This window comes from Stegostoma tigrinum, chromosome 8, assembly GCF_030684315.1.
Source record: "Stegostoma tigrinum isolate sSteTig4 chromosome 8, sSteTig4.hap1, whole genome shotgun sequence".
Taxonomy (NCBI): domain Eukaryota; kingdom Metazoa; phylum Chordata; class Chondrichthyes; order Orectolobiformes; family Stegostomatidae; genus Stegostoma; species Stegostoma tigrinum.
In genome coordinates, this window is record NC_081361.1 from 6,770,934 (window position 1) to 6,792,003 (window position 21,070).

General features: G+C 46.6%; 1 protein-coding gene across 1 annotated transcript in view; it reads right to left on the bottom strand.

The window, feature by feature from the left end:
• Positions 1-4,597: 4,597 nt before the first annotated feature.
• The window catches only part of LOC125456615 (probable voltage-dependent R-type calcium channel subunit alpha-1E), a 714,016-nt gene continuing 697,543 nt past the window's right edge, over positions 4,598-21,070 (bottom strand). The window contains exons 48-49 of the mRNA XM_059647713.1: positions 18,476-18,669; positions 4,598-5,290 (exon numbers count right to left, since the gene is read on the bottom strand). Coding sequence (XP_059503696.1) covers positions 4,682-5,290; positions 18,476-18,669 — 803 coding nt within the window. The 3' untranslated portion in view covers positions 4,598-4,681. The remainder of the gene's footprint in view (positions 5,291-18,475; positions 18,670-21,070) is intronic.

A 21,070-nucleotide genomic window follows, 5' to 3' on the forward strand; every position in this document is an offset into this window, starting at 1 on the left:
TATGATCTATGTTTACTCATATAGTAAGGGCGTGGAATACCCTGCCTGCAACAGTAGTAGACTCGGCAACTTTAAGGACATTTAAATGATCATTGGATAAACATATGGGTAATATTGAAATAGTGTAGGTTAGATCGGCTTCTGTTTGGTTTCACAGGTTGGCGCAACATCGAGGGCTGAAGGGCCTGTACTGCGCTGTAATGTTCTATGTTCTAATTTACCCACAACTGAAGTCAGACTCACAGATCTGTAGTTCCCCAGTTTCTCCAGTCATAAGCTGCCACACCAGTAGTTATAGATGATGCAACCATTTTTGCAAGGCATCTTCTCTGTAGCTGTAGAACTATATTCTGTTCTATTACCCTGATGTACTTTTGTAGGGTATGTTTTGCCTGGATAGCACACAAAACTCAATTACTAGGGGTCATGAGTTCAAAGTGAGAGGAGGAAAGTTTATGGGAGATATGCATGGAAAGTTCTTTATGCAGAGCGCGGTGGATGCCTGGAACGCGTTGCTAGCAGAGGTGGTAGACACAGACACAATAGTATCTTTTAAGATGTATCTGGACAGGTACATGGATGGAAAATAGAAAATAGATGACAGGTTTAGACAGAGGATTTTGATCGGCGCAGGTTTGGAGGGCCGAAGGGCCTGTTCTTGTGCTGTAATTTTCTTTGTTTTTTATAAAACTATACCTTTCATTGCAACTCGGTACGTGACCACAACATATCAAAGCAAATCAAACCAAAGACTCATCTTAAGGGCTTCAATTTGACTTCCAGAAAATATTTTTTCTTTTGCTATGAAGGACAATCTTAAATTTGCAGTCACACAGTATCATGCCCTTCGGTATTGGTATTGATGAATGGGGCATTTAGATTCGGAAGCAGAGTTAGAAGAATTCATCATTATCCCCAAGTACTATCAATCCAATTAAAATTAAAGCACAACACACAAGAAAAAACATCTATTTCAGAGATACTAAAGTGCTTAAATTGATGCAACAAAGCATAGCTAAGTAACAAAAGGAACAGTCTTTTGCAAAATAACTGATAGACAAAAAAAAAACCATCTTCTGCAGACTGGTGGAATCCCAGTTAATACAGTCATAGTCACAGAGTCATACCGCACCATGTTTCCAAAACTGAAACCAGGCAGTTGCTACACTTTTTTTTAAACTGCATTTCAGATCTTAACCTCACAATTAAATTTAACAGTACTCATGACAATAACATCCACAATATTTTCACCTTGTGGATACTGAGTATTTGAAGCCTTAAGTCAGAGATGCCACATTCATTTGTAAGTAATTCATTACCTCAGTGATTCCATGTTTCTCTCAGTCCTGGTCAACTGAGTGTTCCTTGGTTGGCATGTTTAAAGTTGTTCTTCTCTGCAGCTGCCCTCTCTTCCCTGCTGTTGTAGCTTCTCTCTCTCCAAATCTCTTTCAGGTTACTGGTCTTCACCCAGCTTCTGATGGCCTCCCCACAATCTCTTGCAGCCTCCTGACTCTGCCCAGCACCCATCCTGCACTGTCTACCCTTTGGCTCCTCTGATCACTGGATATTTCTCTTATATATGTGTTCTGGACAGGGTCATGGTAAACCTATCAACAGCAAATACAAGAGGGAACTATATTATGATGGGGAAAACACTATCTTTGGATTGATCCCTTCCACCTTGATGCTACTAGCAAAATACTTGACATCAACTTCAGGCTGTGCATCCATATTAATCCCCTACATTCTCTGCTTTGCCCCACAGGCAATATCAAGGAGTGCTTCTGAATTTTGTGGATAAGAAAGGCTTGAAATTGAAGCTGTTCATCCTGCAGTCACCAGGACAAAACACAAGAACCCAAATTTCGAATGCCCGCACCAATTTATATTCCAGGAGAAAAGGGGTTTCGATCCTGAGTGTGGCTTTTAGCTCCACAGCAATTAGTTTATGGTAATCAGTCAAACCCATAATATGGTCATTACACAATTCAGAAATGATGAATGATCTCACGCAGAAATGTGCAAACAAATGGAATGTGTTCAGGGCCCTTGCGCCTTTTTGAATTACTCAGTAGCCTAGAAATCCCACCTGCTGCTCTCTCCATTGCAATGGCAAAGCCAATCACATTGGACCAGGCAACCAATCAGTACCCTCCTTCACCAGTAGCATGTTGCGATCATGTGGCATTCTTGTGATTGTCCTGCCAAATGCAAGATGAGAAACCTCAGCAGTTTGTCATTTCGGGGAGATTCAATGTTTTTTTACCACCCTTTCTTTGATGTCCTCTTGACCATGACACACTGGCGCTGGGCTCTGATTTTCCCATTTCTGACACACTGTCGCTGCTGCAAAAATGTGTCACTGTGGTCCTCTGCTACATAGCACGCTGTGATAACCATACTGGCATGATGTCCAAACTCTTTAGTAAGGGAGATGAATTAGGTTCACTTGCAAAGCACATCACCTTTACTGAGTCAAGGCTTCTCATTTATTTTGACATAAAAGGTCAGAACAAAGCAAAGGATTTCTTTTAAGCATTCTGATTGTCAATACTTCACAATACACTTCAATTGCAGCATCAAAATATACAGTATTGAAACACACAACTCAGGGGCTGTCCCCACCGAATTGACTAGGGTGCAGCCCGCAGACCGTTATGGTCAACTTGCACTGTAAAATCAAGCCTTTTATTTCAACATAATTTTGTGGACTGGGAAAAGAACAAAGACATTTCTGAAAACCTCAATCACATGCCAGTAATTCACTGAACTCACTAAGATTGACGGAACTTTCCAAACTGCATGCAGAAACACACACTGGCCAACCTGTTCAGACAGGTTTGGGTGGGGATGGAGGGAGAGGGGTAAGGGTGGGGTTGGAGAGTGGCTTTTGGGTGGGAGCGGGGCAGGAAGGTGAAAACTTGATCATTTACATATCAAATGTCGGCCCTTTACTGTGCTTCAAGTGTTTCCAAAAAGAGAAGTAAAAACGATGCTGAGTCCCAGGGGTGGCCGCATTCTGCATAACACAGCAGCGACACCTCCACCAATCCCTCCCCACCCTCACCCCCACCCAAGGAAATGCCCTGCTTGCACTGCAGTCAGACCAGGCTCCATCAAGGTTCCTAAACTCTGTCCATGAGGATTTCTGTCCCAGTTTGAAGCAGGTCTCCTCAGCTTCTCGAAAGATGCACAAAAGTAACAGGCAATTGGATATTTTCATAAAATAAAACACACACAGGACTATTCTCCTTCACTTGGTAGGATGGCTTTCAGTGATACATTCCCCACCCCCGGTCTGGGGAAAGATGGGGTGGGGGGAACGGTTTGCAGTTAGCGCAATTTCCAGGGAGTGTGTCCATAAGTAGAGCCACATCAGGAATGGGAGCGGCCATTCTTCCATCCTCTGTCCCGTGCTGTCTCCTTGGTCCATCACTTTTCTCTAGAGCAGGGAGTGGGAGCGAGAACAGGAGCAGGAACAGGGAGCAGGGATCAGGGAGCTGGAGCAGGGAGCGGGAGAGAGAACAGGAGCAGGAACAGAGAGCAAGGAGTGTGGAGCAGGAGCAGGGAGCAACGAGTGTACAGCAGGAACAGGAGCAGGAGGGAGGAGCAGGGAGGAGGAAACAGGTGCAGGGAGCAGGGTACAGGGGAGGGTGCAGGGAGCAAGGAGTGGGTGCAGGAACAGAAGCAGGAAGCAGACAGTGGGAGGAGTGAATGGCATCCAGGAGATTCATCCACAATGCATTCTTTTCCAACATGACAGTGAGGCTCTGTCTCCGCCTTTTCCATGCAGTAGTGCCTCAGGAAGAGGGGAAGAGGTGGAGAAACAGAGAGGGTAACATGCCCACGTCTATGTCAGAGGAGCTGAATTACCAGGGGCTGACAGCACCGACAGTCTCCCACCCCCTCACAATCCAAAAATGAACATAAATAAAAATCCTTTCTGCTGAGAGGTGTTACCTGAGAGAATGACAGCTCTTTAATCTCAGGGTTTCTCTCTCTGTCTGTGCTGGTCAATCCAGCAACTGCACTCCCTCCCCTATCTTCCCCCACCTCCCTTCTCTTCTCCCTCATCGTTCTCCCTCCTCCTCATCCCACACCCACCTTCCTTGATCTCATCTACACCCCCCCCGCCCCATGACCCTGCTCCATTACCCCCTCCCCTTGCTGGTCTAAAACTGCTGATCCCACTCTCCCAAGTATAACACTGCCCAGCTCCTCCCACGTCTAACACTGCGCCTCCCCGTACTCTCCCTGGTCTAACACTGCGCCCCCTGCCCGCCCTCTCCCAACTCGAACACTGTGCACCCCTCACCCCGCTCTAACGTTGCTCCCCACCCCCGTCTAACACTGTTCCCCCTGCCCACCCTCTCCCTGCTCTAACACTGTGCCCACTCAGCCCCCTCCCTGGTCTAACCCTGTGCCCAATGCCCCCCACTCCCTGCTCTAATATTGTGCCCCCAAGCTCTAAAACTGTGCCCCCACCCCCTCCCTGGTCTAACACTGAGCCCCCACCACCCTCTCTCCCCAGTCTAACTCCGTGCCCCCACCATCCTCTAACACTGTGTCCCCCCTCCCTGCTCTAACACTGTGGCCCCACTCTAACACTGTGCCCCCCCAGTCTAACACTGTGCCCCTCTCCCTCTCCCTGCTCAAACACTGTGCCTCCCCCCTCGTCGGTCTAACACTGGTCATCCTGGTCCTGTTCCTGGCCCTGGTCGGTGAGGGTGAGGGGTGGCCCGCTGCTGACGGTAGCTGGCCCTGAGCCCGTGGCCCGTGGCTCGGATGCCCCCAGCCTGGCACGGTAGCTACCGTTGGGAAGCTGCCAGCTGTGGCGGAGTGGCGGTGCCGACGAGATGGTGTGTGAGCGGCCGAGGCTGGTGGCAACAGCGGCCTCGAAAGTGAGGGTCTCCTCCCCTGGGCCCTGCTCCTGGTCCAGGCTGCCCCCCTCCTCATGCAGGCTCAGGGACGGCTCAGAGATGTAACGCAGTGGTGTTGAGTGCTGGCTCTCGCTCTTGGCGCTCAGGCCTGGTGACTCGCTCCACAGGACCTTGCTGGGACGCACTCTCAACGACTGGTACTGGCACTCCCCCTTGCCCCTTGGCATGGCGTGCTCACAGGAGGGCAGCGGCGACCACGGCTCAGGCCGCCGGGCAACCGGAGAGTAGGAGATGTGTGGCCGCGGTTTCGGGGGTGTCTGTGGGATCTGCCGCCGTCCGTGTCTTGGCGTGCTGGTCCCAGACATTGAAGGGACCACCATTGAAGGGCTGTCACTCGCTGGACTGCTAGCCTGCAAGAGACAAAACAGAAATACATCACTTTCTGTTCCTCTGCTCAAGGTGGTGGGGTGGCAGTTTCATGCACGGAACTCCCCCTGGCCAGCACTGATTGGCTGTTCTCAGTTACCCCCTCGAGAAGGTGGTTTCTAAGCTGCCTTGTCGAACTGCTACAGTCCACCTGATATAGACTGACCCACAATGCTATCAGGGAGGAAATTTGACCCAGTGACAGTGACAGAACATATTGCCAAGTCAGGACGGTGAGCAAGGGGAACTTGCTGGTGTTCCAATGAATCTGCTGCCCTTGTCTCTCTAGATGGAAGTGGTTATGGTTTTGGAAGGTGCTGTCGAGGAGCTTTGATGAATTGCTGCAGTGCATCTAGATTCATCAAATGCAGCAAGCCCCAGGTTTCTAGCCAGTGCGTGCATGTGTGTGTGTGTATGTGCGTGCATGTGTCTGTGTGTGTGTGTGTGCATGTGTGCGCATGTGTGTGTGCATGAGTTTGTATGTGTGCAGGCATGCCTGTCTGTGTGTGTGTGTGTGTGTGTGTGTGTGTGTGTGTGTGTGTGTGTGCGAGAGTGAAAGAGAGAGAAAGAATGTGTGTTGTTAAGTGAGTTGTTGATGTCTACATGGGCTTCAGTAAAGCCTTTGACAAGGTCTCTCATGGCAGACTGATACAAAAAGTGAAGTCACATTATATCGGGGTGAACAGGCAAGATGGATACAGAACTGGCTTAGTCTTAGGAGACAGAGGGGAGCAGTGGGAGGATGCTTTTTGGACTGGAAGGCTGTGACTAGTGGTGTCCCACAGGGATCAGTGTTCAGACCTCTTGCTGTTGTGGTCTATATAACTGATTTGGAGGAAAATATAGTAAGTTTGCAGATGATACAAAGATTATTGAAGTTGCGGATAATGAGGAGGATTGTAAGAGGATACAGCAGGATGTTGGTCAGTTTGAGGCATGGGCAGAAAAATGGCAGATGGAGTTTAATCCAGATAAATGTGAGGTGATGCATTTTGGAAGGTCAAGTACAGGTGTAAGTTATACGGAGAATAGGAGAACCCTTAGGAGTATTGATACACAGTGGAATCTGGGTGCGCAGGTCCACAGATCACTGAAGGTAGCAGTGCTGGTAGATGAGGTAGTAAAATGCTGGCCTTAATTGGAAAGGGCAATGAGTATTAATGATAGACAAGTTATGCTGCAGCGTTGTAGAACTTTACTTAGGCCACACTTGGAATATCGCATACAGTTCTGGTCACCACACTACTAGAAGGATGTGATGTTTTGGAGAGGATAGAGAAAAGGTTTATCGGGCTGTTGCTTGGTATGGGAGATCTTAGCTCTGCAGAAAGGTTGGATAGACTAGGTTTGTTTTCACTGGAACGCAGCAGGTTGAGGAGTGACCTAGCAGAAATTTAAAAGAGTGAATGGCATGGAGAGAGTGGAAAGTACAAAGCTATTTCCCAGTGTGGAGGGGTCAGTTACAAAGGAACACAGGTTTAAGGTGCGAGGGGGAAGGTTTAAAAAAGATGTGTGGGGCAAGTTTTTCATGACGGGTGGTCAGTGTCTGGAACATGCTGCCAGAGGAGGTGGTGGAAGCACCTGGACAAATAGATGAATAGCAAGTGAATTTAGGGATATGGATCCTGTAAGTGAAGACAGTTTTATAATCAAAAGGGAAAATTGTAGGAGTACAGGCTTGGAGGGCTGAAGGGTCTGCTCCTGTACTGTAATGTTCCTTGTTTCTTTTGACTTATGTGAATATGAATGAGAGTGTGTGCGTCTGTGTGTTTGTATCTGTGTGTTGCATGAGCGTGTGTCTGTGTTGTGTGTGTTTGTTTGAGAGTGTGTCTCGATGTATATGTATATGTGTATGTGTATGTGTACGAGTAATTGTGTGAGTGAGTGTGACAGAGTGTGTGTATCTGCATGTGTGTGTTTGTATGTGCTTGTATATGTGTGTGACTGTGCGTCTGTGTGTGTTTGTGGGCGAGTATGTCTGTGTGTCTGTGAATGTGAGTGAGTGTGTGTCTGTCTGCATGTGTGTTTGTATGTTCGTATCTGTGCATGTCAGTGTAAGTGTGTGTGTATCTGTGTGTGAATGTGAGTGTGAGAGTGCATGTGTCTGTGAGTGTTGTGTCTGTCTGCGTATGATTGTGAATGTCTTTGAATGAGCAAGTGTGAGACAATGTGATCAGAGATGATGGGAACTGCAGATGCTGGAGAATCCAAGATAACAAAGTGTGGAGCTGGATGAACACAGCAGGCCAAGCAGCATCTCAGGAGCATAAAAGCTGACGTTTCGGGCCTAGACCCTTCATCAGAGAGGGGGATGGGGAGAGGGTTCTGAAATAAATAGGGAGAGACGGGGAGGCAGTCCAAAGATGGATAGGGGAGAAGATAGGTGGAGAGGAGAGTATAGGTGGGGAGGTGCGGGGAGGACGGACAGGTCAAGGAGGCGGGAGGAGATTGGTAGGTGGGAAATGGAGGTGCGGCCTGAGGTGGGAGGAGGGGATAGGTGAGAGGAAGAACAGGTTAGGGAAGCGGGGACGAACTGGGCTGGTTTTGTGATGCAGTGGGGGGAGGGGGAGATTTTGAAGCTCGTGAAGTCCACATTGATACCATTGGGCTGCAGGGTTCCCAAGCGGAATATGAGTTGCTGTTCCTGCAACCTTCGGGTGGCATCATTGTGGCACTGCAGGAGGCCCATTATGGACATGTCGTCAAAGGACTGGGAGGGGGAGTTAAAATGGTTCGCGACTGGGAGGTGCAGTTGTTTATTGCGAACCGAGCGGAGGTGTTCTGCAAAGCGGTCCCCAAGCCTCCACTTGGTTTCCCCAATGTAGAGGATGCCACGCCAGGTACAGTGGATACAATATACTACATTGGCAGATGTGCAGGTGAACATCTGCTTAATATGGGGCCTGGAATGGGGGTGAGGGAGGAGGTGTGGGGGCAAGTGTAGCACTTCTTGTGGTTGCAAGGGAAGGTGCCGGGTGTGGTGGCGTTCGAGGGGAGTGTGGAGTGGACAAGGGAGTCATGGAGAGAGTGGTCTCCCCGGAAGGCAGACAAGGGTGGGGATGGAAAAATGTCTTGGGTGGTGGGGTCAGATTGTAGATGGCGGAAGTATTGGAAGATGATGCGTTGTATCCAGAGGTTGGTGGGGTGGTATGAGAGGACGAGGGGGATTCTCTTCATCTCCAACTGCGGTCGAGACATTAACTGCCTCAACCTCTCCACCCCTCTCACCCGCTCCAACCTCTCCCCCGCAGAACTTCAGCCCTCTGTTCCCTCTGCTCCAACCCCAACCTCACCATCAAACCCGCAGACAAGGGAGGTGCAGTGGTATATGGCGCACTGACCTCTACATCGTCGAGGCCAAACGCCAACTCTCCGACACCTCCTTCTACCGCCCCCTTGATCATGACTGCACCCCCGAACACCAAACCATCATCTCCAACACCATCCATGACCTCATCACCTCAGGTGACCTCCCACCCACAGCCTCCAGCCTCACTGTTCCCCAACCCCGCACCGCTCTCTTCTATCTCCTTCCCAAAATCCACAAACTAGCCTGCCTTGGCCGACCTATTGTCTCCACCTGCTCCTACCAAACTCATCTCCACCTTTCTGGACTCCATTTTCTCCCCATTGGTCCAGGAACTCCCCACCTACATCCGTGACACCACCCACGCCCTCGACCTCCTCCAGAACTTCCAATTTCCTGGCCCCCAAAACCACATTTTCACCATGGACGTCCAGTCCCTATACACCTGCATTCCTCATGCAGATGGCCTTAAGGCCCTCTGCATCTTCCTGTCCCGCAGGCCCGACCAGTCACTGTCACCGACGCCCTCATCCACCTAGCCGAACTCGTCCTCACCCTCAACAACTTCTCTTTCGATTCCTCCCACTTCCTACAGACAAAGGGGGTGGCCATGGGTACCCCAATGGGCCCAAGCTATGCCTACCTCTTTGTAGGTTACGTGGAACAGTCCCTCTTCTGCACCTACACTGGCCCCAAACTCCATCTCTTCCTCTGTTACATTGATGAATGTATTGGCGCCACCTGTTGCTCCCAAGATGAGCTTGAACAGTTCATCCACTTCACCAACACCTTCCACCCCAACCTCAAGTTCACCTGGGCCATGTCCAACACATCCCTCACCTTCCTGGACCTCTCTGCCTGCATCTCAGGCAACCAGCTAGAAACTGATGTCCACTTCAAGCCCACCGACTCCCACAGCTACCTAGAATACACCTCCTCCCACCCACCCCCCTGCAAAAATTCCATCCCCTATTCCCAATTCCTTTGCCTCCGCCGCATCTGCTCCCTTGATGAGGCATTCCACTCCCGCACATCCCATTTGGCCGTGTTCTTTAAGTACCGCAACATCCCCCCGACAGTGGTTGAGAATGCCTTGACCGTGTCTCCCGCATTTCCTGCAACACATCCCTCACACCCCGCCCCCGCAATAACTGCCCTAAGAGAATCCCCCTCGTCCTCACATACCACCCCACCAACCTCTGGATACAACGCATCATCCTCCGACACTTCTGCCATCTACAATCCGACCCCACCACCCAAGACATTGTTCCATCCTCACCCTTGTCTGCCTTCCGGAGAGACCACTCTCTCCGTGACTCCCTTGTCCGCTCCACACTCCCCTCCAACCCCACCACACCCGGCACCTTCCCCTGCAACCGCAGTAAGTGCTACACTTGCCCCCACTCTTCCTCCCTCACCCTCATCCCAGGCCCCAAGATGACTTTCCATATTAAGCAGATGTTCACGTGCACATCTGCCAATGTAGTATATTGTATCCACTTTACCCGGTGTGGCTTCTTGTACATTGGGGAAACCAAGTGGAGGCTTGGGGACCGCTTTGCAGAACACCTCCGCTCGGTTCACAATAAACAACTGCACCTCCCAGTCGTGAACCATTTTAACTCCCCCTCCCATTCCTTTGATGACATGTCCATAATGGGCCTCCTGCAGTGCCACAATGATGCCACCCGAAGTTGCAGGAACAGCAACTCATATTCCGCTTGGGAACCCTGCAGCCCAATGGTATCAATGTGGACTTCACAAGCTTCAAAATCTCCCCCTCCCCCACTGCATCCCAAAACCAGTCCAGCTCGTCCCCGCCTCCCTAACCTGTTCTTCCTCTAGCCGCACCTCCATTTCCCATCTACCAACCTCATCCCGCCTCCTTGACCTGTCCATCCTCGCCGGACTGACCTATCACCTCCCCACCTATCTTCTTCTCTGTCCATCTTCAGTCTGCCTCCCCCTCTCTCCCTATTTATTTAAGAACCCTCTCCCCATCCCCCTCTCTGATGAAGAGTCTAGGCCCGAAACGTCAGCTTTTGTGCTCCTGAGATGCTGTTTGTCCTGCTGTGTTCATCCAGCTCCACACTTTGTTATCTGTGAGACAATGTGTGTGTGTCTGTATGTGTTTGTGTGTACATGAGTGCGAATTTGAGTGTGTGTGTGTGTGTGTGTGAGAGAGAGAGAGACAGAGACAGACACTCTGTGTGTCAATGTGTGCGTGTGTCTGTGTGTGGGTGTCTGTATGTGTGAGTGTGAGTGCATGAGTGTGCGAAGTTGTGTAAGTACTCTTGAACTGGGAGGCTGGAAGCTAGAATATGTTTGTAAAAATAATAAGGGAGAAAGAATGTGTGGCGTCTTTAAGAGGTGATGTGTTTTTCCTTTGCTTAGAGATTTTTAAAATGTATGTCTGTGAGCAGCAGCTGGAGGTTGCTTGAGATGTTACTGGGACAACATCCCATTGATTTCTATATTCTCTAAAAATTAATGCTCTTTATCTGCTTACACAGAGGTATGCAGACACTGTCTTAAAACTTCCTGCCTGAATAGAATTAGGTGTAAAACTTTGTAAGTCTTTATCTTCCTGCATCGGGGTATGTGAAAACTGTCTCAAATAAGATCAGGTGGGCAGCATTTGTAAAGGTGTGAAACTTCTTAGATCCTGTAAAGAATATAACTTCTGTTTCTGCTAAAGGGGCCAGGGCACTGACTTATGTTCAAGCCAGACACTTTGGCAGCTTGAAATTACATTCTGTCTCTTTGGCAGCTTGAAATCACCTCCTGCCGTTCGCAGTCACTTCATGAATGATCAATGCTGTATCCTGTTCTCTTTATGTTTTTGATGTAATAATTGTTTGTATATCATGTCATTGTCCGATGTAGTGATTGTTTCATGTATCATGCCATTGTGAAATGTAAAATCGCTTTATGTCTTATGCACTAGATAAAGTATGAAAAGCAGGGACTGTCCGCTGCTCAGGGAGAATCGCTTATGAGACTCTGCACTTTGTGCTGGGTTGAGTACAGTGATGCTCCACAGCTTGTACTTGCTTTGTAATAAAGGATTTGTGTTTTTCTAAACAGGTCAGTGTCTTGTCACTGCGCCAACTCTGTGAGAGTCTCCAAAAACGAACTTAACAGCCAGAATAGAAAGTACCCAAAACTTAAACATTTATATTGAAAGGTCCATCAGCACTTTTTACCAGGGTTTTTAATTTAGCCAATCAATTTAATCCAAGCCCTTAGATACTAAAATCTAATCAAATTTAAATCTGATGGCATTGACAACATTGAACCAATCCTATGTAAGAAATATTGTTATTTCACACGGGTATAAAGAAAAGGGCAGTTGGACAGGGACCCCAGAGTGAACCGCCATTCGCCCAGGTTAAGAACTTTTAGCTCTCTTTTTCTCTCTGAAAGAGATAGATAGATAGATAGAGAGAGAGAGAGAGAGAGAGAGAGAGAGAGAGAAAGAGAAAAAAAACATTGGTTCTCACAGTCATCTATGTATTAGAGAAAGCACCATCTCCTGAAAAGGTACCACGGCATTTCTAGCTAGAAGCCATCAAAGAAACAATTTTAGAGAAAAAACATCCCTGACAGCAGAATCAACAAAAAAAAGTCATTTGTGGAGTAACGGAGAAGACACAATTTGCAAGAACTTGGAGGGATTAAGTTTTAATTTATTGTTGTCTTATTAATTGGATTTATATAAGTGGGACTTGTACTCACTTGAACAGCATTCCAGCAGAATTTGAGCCAGTTTGGGAGTAGTTAGTAGTCCAGGGGATAATTGTTCAGTTTGTCAGTAATTCTGTTAATTTGTTCATTGTTAGGGTTAAATAAATAAATTGTTTCTTGTTATTTATAAAGTCAATCAGGGATTTTCTTTCTTTTAACTTCTCTTTTATCAGATTATGGGGGGAGAAATGAACTTCTCTGGGCGTTTCGATGGTAATTATTAGATGGCAACCTCTACTCCTGTCCTAAAACATTGGGGCTGGTGTTTTGGTTTAATTATCAGACAGGTTAGGCCACTAACCCGTTCCCTCTGTAACAGTGAGTAAGTGTGAGTGTGTGCGTCCATATGTATGTATCTGTGTCTGCTGTGAGGTGCATGTGTGTACACAAGCTAAGGGACAGTTAAGGGACTGCAGCACTTTGAGCACTGTCACATTTTACTAAAAACATTAAACTAATGCTGTTCCTGCCACACTGGATAGGCTGTTGGAAAGCAGCTCTGGACCTAATCCTGGGTGCAGTGCTGAGTTTCATCTCTCTCCCAAGCAACAACATTGGAACCCAATTCTCTGGCTGCTGTCATTTAAAAGGGGTGATACTGGCGTTGTCACAGGACTGGCCATCCAGAAACGATAAAATTAACACAGGTACAATGAGCAATTGAGAAGGTGAATGGAATTGAACTAGCTGGACAGAGGCCAATATCCGATCGCTAAATCAGCCTTTATTTACTTGGGCACAGTGGACTGGCTCTGTAGTCTGGGCACCCAATTCAAAACCCATTCCATTCTCTGCATTATCTGTATCAATCCAACTTATAAAGCTAGCCTTGGGCTTTTGTGGCACAATGGTAGTGCCCTACCTCTGAGCCAGGAGGCCCAGGTTCAAGTTCCCTCTTTCTCCAGAGGTGTGTGATAATATCTGTGAACAGGTCAATTTGACAGTATTTGTAAGGCTAGTCTCAGATGATGGTGCCTGTGACACTACTGTCGATTGTAAGATAGCAAGGTGTAGAGCTGGATGAACACAGCAGGCCAAGCAGCATCAGAGGAGCAGGAAAGCTGACGTTTCGGGTCTGGACACTGCTTCAGAAAATTGTTGATTGTAACCAGCGCTTCCTCTCATTTTCCTATTGCTTCACAGAGTCCGGCAGGGGCAGAGACTTCCAGAATTGGAAATAAATGCCTGTCCCATTACTCAACAAAATGATGGCTGACGTACCCCATCCCAGGTCTCAACATACATGCAGCTTCGCATAACCCTCAACTCCTCTAAATTTTAAGAAACTATCTCCCTCCTCTTTCCAGTGATCTAGTTTCCACAACTCTCTGGGGTAGACAGAAGACACTCCCTTGCACCTCAGTTTTAAATGAGTGTCTCCTTACTCTGTCACTATTGTTGCGAGTTTGAGACTCCCCCACCGGTGCAAATGTTTTCTCAACATTTTTCAAGTTTCCTGAGGATCTTGTGTGCTTCAGTAAGATCACTCCTCATTCTTCTAAACTCTGGTGAATAAAGGCCTCACCTGTTTAGCCACTGGTGATAATTCATCCTTTATCCCAGTAACCACACCAGCGAATCTCTTTTGTGCTGCCAACATATCTTTTTTAAAAATAGCGAGACTCAGTACTCCGGATGTAGTTGTAATAAGACCTTCACATTTTTAAATTCCAACCCTTAGAAATTAACACCAAAATTCCCGTACTGGTTGGAACTGGGTGGCCTGTTGGTTGCAAGGTTATTGTTAATCTGGGCCAATCAAGAAAGTCCTGGCTGATGAATAAAACCAGGAGATGAAAATCTCCTCAGTTGAGGGGACTGACACCAAGCTGGCTGGCCAGAGCCAGTGCACTGTGCGCAAGTAAATAAAGGCTGATTTGGTGACGGGATAGTGGCCTCTGTGCAGTTATTTCAATTCCATTCGCCTTCTCAATTGCTCATTGTACCTGCGCTTAACTTTATCATGTTTCAGGCACAAGAACACCCCAATCCCTTCACACTGCACTTTGTTAGTCTCCCTCCCTATTTAAAAAGCAGTCTGCCCTTTGACCTGTCCTAACAAAGTTCACAACCTCTCTCCTTCCTACATTAAGCTCCATCTGCCCAGTTTTTGCCCACTCCCTCAGCCCATCTGTATCTGTTGTGAGTTCCCTGTGTCTCCATCACAACATGCGCTCCCACCTATTTTTGTATTGTCAGCAAACTTGGATGCAATACACTCTGCCCCCTTCTCAGGTCGGATGGGCTGAGGAGCGGCAGATGGAATTTAATTTAGATAAATGTGAGGTGTTTCATTTTAGTAAGGCAAATCACAGTGGGACTTATATTTAATGGTATTAGGGAGGTTTCCAATTCTGGGGGACAATAAGGGCAGCAGGCGCTGGAAGCCAGAGTCTATTGGTGTGAGGCTGGAAAAGCACAGCAGGTCAGACAGCATCCGAGGAGAAGGGAAGTCAACGTTTCTGCCTGAAACATTGACCCTTCTGCTCCTCTGATGCTATCTGACCTGCTGTGCTTTTCCAGCCTCATACTTACAGAGTTAGCGAGTTTTGAGAAGATTTGTAGCTCAGGTTGAGGTTCTGGATGTGAGTTTGCTCGCTGAGTTGGAAGGTTAGTTTTCAGACGTTTCGTCACCATTCTAGGTAATATCATCAGTGAGCCTCTGACGAAGCGCTGGTGTTATGTCCCGCTTACTATTTATCTGGTTAGGTTTCCTTGGGTTGGTGATGTCATTTCCTGTTCTTTTTCTCAGGGGATGGTAGATTGGCTCCAAATCAATGTGTTTGTTGATGGAGTTCCGGCTGGAATGCCATGCCTCCAGGAATTCTCGTGCATGTCTCTGTTTGGCTTGTCCTAGGGTGGATGAACATCAACTAGCCACAAAATGACATGACCCACTATCACTCGTATCCTTACATACAGCTAAGGAAGGACACCACTTTGATTGGGACAACACATCCATCCTAGGACAAGCCAAACAGAGACATGCACGAGAATTCCTGGAGGCATGGCATTCCAGCCGGAACCTTTGATCCCATTTGCTCCTATGGGTTACATCTAGTCGCCTCTTGAATACATTCAATGTTTCAGCATCAGCTACTTCCTATGGTAACCAGTTCCACAGGTTCGCTACTCTTTGGGTGAAGAAATGTCTCCTCATCCCTGTCTTAAATGGTTTACCCTGAATCCTCAGGCTATGACCCCTGGTTCGGGACACATCCAATCGGGAACATCTTCCATGCATCTACCCTGTCCAGTCCTGTTAGAATTTTATAAGTCTCAATGAGATCCCCTCCTCATTCGTCTGAACTCCAGTGAAAATAATCGCAACCTAGTCAATCCGTCCTCATACGTCAGTCCTGTCAACCCCAGAATCAGCCTGGTAAACCTTCACTGCATGCCCTTGACAGCAAGAGAATCCTTCCTCAGAAAAGGAGACCAAAATTGCACACAGTATTCTAGGTGTGGTCTCACCAAGGCCCTGTATAACTGCAACAATATATCCCTGCTCCTGTACTTAACCTCTCACAATGAAGGTCAACATATCATTTGCCTTCTTTACTGTCTGCTGCTCCTGCATGTTTACCTTCAGCGACTGGTGTACAAAGGCATCCAGGTCCCGCTGCACCATCCCCTCTCCCAATTTACTGCCATTCAGGTAGTAATCTGACTTCTTGATTTTGCTTCTGGAGTGAATAATCTCACATTTATCCAAATTATACTGCTTCTGCTATTGATTTTTTCCACTCAGCCAACCAGTCAATATCATGCTGAAGGATCCTGCATCCTCGTCACAGTTCACCCTGCCACCCAACTTGGTATCATCTGCAAACTTGGAGATGTTACATTTTATTCCCTCATCCAAATCAATAATATATATTGTGAATAAGATTTGAGACTTCATGTTGCGGCTGTGTTGGGTAGGCCACTTTTAGAATACTGTGCTCAATTCTCCCTTCCTGCTGCAGCAATTAGGTTGTTAAACTTTAAAGGTGCAGAGAAGATTTACAAGGATGTTGCAGGGTTGGAGAGTCATAGGCAGAGGCTGAATAGGTCAGGGATGTTTTCCCAGCAGCGTTGTGATGACCTTATACAGGTTTGTAAAATCATGAGGAGCATAGATATGGTGAATAGCCAAGGTCTTTTTTCCAAGAGTAGGGGAGACAAAACTAGAGGCCATTGGTTTAAGGAGAGAGGGGAAAGATTTAAAAGGGCTCCAAGGGACAACTTTGTTATATGGTAATGAGTGTGTATGGAATGGGCTGCTAAAGGAAGTAGTGGAGGTGGGTACAATTACAACATTTAAAAGACATCTGGATAGGTTTATGAAATTGCTGAGGCTCCCAGGCTGATCCTTATGGCACTTAATGAAATATCCATTTTGTTCAATAATGTCCTTTAGGGTAGAAAATCAGCCATCCTCACCAGCTCTGTTCTACACGTGAGTCCAGACCTGCAGCAATGTGGTTGAATCTTCATTGCCCCCCGAGATATTCAAGCAAACACCACTCAGTTTAAGAGAAATTAGCACTGGGTAACAAATGCTGGACTTGCCAGTGATGCCCACATCCCATTAACGAATAAAGAAAAATAAATGATGATGCAGTTTGTAGGAGCTTTCTGTGTTCCCTTTGGCAATGGCTTAACAGCAATGACACCTCTTCAACAGAGTAAGTCATTGGCTCTACTACATTTTGGGAAGTTCTGCAGCTGGGAACGTGATCTAGAAATACAAATGTTTATATAATGCCACCCACAGGCTCGCATTACTCTGGACTTTCCAAAAACCACCGCTCCCACTGTGCAAGTTCTGATCACCTTTTGTCCTGTTCTGGAGTCAGGCTGTGGGTTTTAAGGCCATAACACATGGGAGCTGAATTAGGCCATTCTGCACATTGAAGCTGCTGTGCCATTTAATGAGATTGTGCCTGATCTGATTATTCCCAACTCCGCTTTCCTGACATTTGTCCATAAATTCCCTTACTGATTAAAAATCTGTCTTAGTCTTGAACATACTTAATGAACTAACCTCAATATCCCTCTGTGCTGAAGAGTTTCGCAGATTTACTCCCTTCAGGTAAGAAATTCTTCCTCATCTTTCTCATAAATAGGAAACCCCTTACTCTGAGTTTCTGTCCTGTGGTCCTGGTCTCTCCCACAAGGGGAAACAACCTTTCTGCATTAACTCTGTAAAGTCCCCTAAGGATCATGCAGGTTTCTATAAAGATGCCTCACATTCTTCTATATTCCAAAGCGTACAGGCCCAACCTACTCAACCTCTCCTCATAAGACGGTCTTTCCATACTACAGATCAGCCGAGTGCACCTTCTCTGCAATACCTCCAATGTCAGTCTATCTTTCCTTGGATAAGGGGCCCAAAGCTATTCACAGTATTCCAGCTGCAGCCTGACTGGTGTTTTCTATAGCACTTTTTTTGCAAGACCTCCTTGTTTTTACACTCCATTCCCTTTATAATAAAATATTCCAGGTGTGGTCTGACCTGTGCTTTGTGCAGTCTTGCAAAACTCCCCTAGTCTTATAACTCCATTCCCTTCGAAATCAAGCAATGGGGATCAAGAGGAGATTTGATCGAGTTGGACAGGATTATAATGGGTTTGGATAAGAGAGACAGGGAAAGCTGCTCCCATTGACTGGTGACACTGGGGCTAGGGGACCCAGATTGAAGGGTTTTGGTCAGGAGATACGGGAAGGCAAGAGGAGGGGTGCATGTGAGGAACAACATTTTCTCACAGTGATAGCAATGACTTTGAGCTCTGGACATAGCCTCCTTCAATTGTACTTCAATTTCCCATATTCTGAGCTCAGATCTGATAATGACCACAGCATGTTGCATTTCAATGTTGAAATGAAGTATGTTACTTCTTGAATTACTGTCTCTCACAGCTAGAGAGAATTCTACCCTTACCGCCTACCCTTCTGAATGAAAACCTGCAAGGTTTAGTTCATTAAAGTTTGACTAGTCCTTCCTTGTTTAATTTAGAGCAGGTATACAGCACACTTGGTTTCGAGGTTTGAACTCTGTCCAATAAATATCAATCTTTGTATTAAAGTAGGTACAGGAACCGTTCGATATGAGCACAAGCCTGGGGCCTACCTGTCTCCGGTGAGAACGAGATCGGCCGAGACTAGGGGACCGAGATAGCCTCTCATCCCGGGGATGGTGCTGTGGATACTGAGCACGTTCTGCTGAGGTGCATAGGGATCTATCAGGTGACAGCAAGTGCTTCCTTTCCTTTGAACGGCTTCTGTCCAGGCTGTCTATGTAAGGGATGTCTGCTGTTCGGAGCACTGTGAAAGGAAAACACATCTCTGACAACATGCTCACTTCATTTTGAAGGCTGGGATTATGATAGCAATAAGCACATCGAGGCAAAGATAACTCAAAACAAACCAACCCAGCGTGGAACAGAGTGCTAAGCCAGCTAAGGGAAGGAGTGTGGGATAGAAACAGCAATAATCTCATTGACTTTCACAATGCCTGGGAGAATCAAAACTGGGGCTTTCTTTCCTTGAGTATCGGAGGCTGAGGGGTGACCTTACAGAGGGTCATAAAATCATGAGGGGCATGGATAGGGTGAATAGCCAAGGTCTTTTTCCCAGGCTCATGGAGTCTATACTAGAGGGTATAAGTTTAAATTGAGAGCGGAAAGATATCAAAAAGACTCAATGGGTAAACTTTTCATGCAGAGGGTGGTGCATGTGTGGAATGAGCTGCCAAAGGAAGTGGTGGAGACAATTACAACATTTGAAAGGTATCAGGATGGGTAGGGTTTAGAGGGATATGAAACAAATGCTGGCAAATGGGACTGGATCAGATTAGCATGGACCATTTGGACCGAAGGGGCTGTTTCCGCATTTGTAAGACTCTATGCTAACCTTGTAAAGGCAGCACATTTGTCAAAAGTATTCAGAGTAATACATGGAACTTGTCTGGCTCTATTTAGGTTTAACAATGATTATTCCAAAGGGTATGCGCTTGTGAAAAGCATTCCAATGTGTCAGAATGTTTTTCTCAAGCACAAGCCTTTCGACTTTGATGTAGATATCCTCATGTCTTGTTCTCTTTTTAAGAAAATGGGTGAGAAGATCCTCTTTCATGGTTATGTCCTTACAAACAATGCGCACAAAAAACAATCAGCTGAGTTGTGTTGTTCATGTCAAGGAGTCATGGAACTGTAGCGACTGTGTTCACAGTCCTTCAGGTCCTGCTGCAGTTGCTGATAGACCCCTTCAGACAAAGATTCCACCCATCTTGCTCCTGTGGCAGCACCAAAGTCTAGATAGCCCTTATTATTTCTTCTTTGGTCCTAAAGTCTTTGAGGAAAGAGTCAACAGCCTCAGTCATTGTGTCTTTGATTCTTTTATCATCCATGAATGATTTCTTGAGTTCTGCGAAAATGCAAAATGATACTGCAGGGCAGGGTGGCTTAGAAAAAGTGACATTGAGCTTTAAAAATGGTTTTCAGCTCATCAATTCTCTTTGTCCAAAGCATGCCGTTCAAGGGAAAACTGTCCCTGAATTTACTGTACATCGTTGTGCAATGATTTTCCAAATTCACCTTTTTACTTCCTGATATATCTTGGTGAAACATCAGGCAAATGCTCTTGTCTTTCACAGCGGTGAATAGAATTCATTTTCCCATTCTGTATGGAATTTATCTGGATTCCTTTTAGATGGTTCAGCTTCATAATTTATCATCATTAGCCAGGGATATTTTTAATTTAGCAGACAAAGCCAAGGTGGCGCTAGTCTACAACTGAGATCATACTTTGGGTTACAGATCTGCACTACGTGTGACAAAAAAGACTGAGTACGGGCATTTTTTTAACCAGATTTTAAAACTGGTTATAGAGTCATAGAATCATACAGCATGGAAACAGGCCTTTGGCACAACTTGTCCACATCTACCAGGTATCTTAAGCTGAAGAAGTCCCATTTGCCTGTTTTTGGCCCATATCTCTCTAAACCTTTCCTATCCATGTACCTGTCCAAACGTCTTTTTTTAAAAGTTGCAATTCTACCAACATCCATAACTTCCTCTAGCAGTTTGTTCCATATATGCACCACTCTCTGTGTGAAAAGTGGCCCAGTAGGTCCCTTTTAAATCTTTCCCCTGTCACCTTAAACCTAAGCTCTCTAGTTTTGGACTCACCCACTCTGGGGAAAAGACCTTGGCTATTCAACTTTTTTATGTCCCTCATCATTTTATAAAGCTCTCTAAGGTCACCACTCAGCCTCCCATGCTCCAAAGGCAAAAAATCCCAGCTCATTCGCCATCTCCTGATAATTCAACCCCTCCAGTCTCCCTTGTCAACTCTTTTTGCAGCCAATCCAATTACAATTATTCTCCCTGTAGCAAAGCAGCCAGAATTGAACTCAAACATAAATTTTGCACTTGCAGCCGACTATTAGTTTTAAATAAAGGAAGCTGTTTCGCCTTGCTGTTTTTGGTGTCTCTTTGCTGCTAGTCATGCTGCATCTGGGCATCTGGTTATCAACTTCGGAATACATAAGAACAAAGAAAATTACAGCATAGGAACAGGCCCTTCAGCCCTCCAAGCCTGTGCCGATCGAGATCCTCTGGGTAAGCCTATCATCCATTTTCTATGGGTCTGTATCCCTTTGCTCCCTGCCCATCCATGTACCTGTCCAGATACATCTTCTATCTACCACCTCCGCTGGCAACGC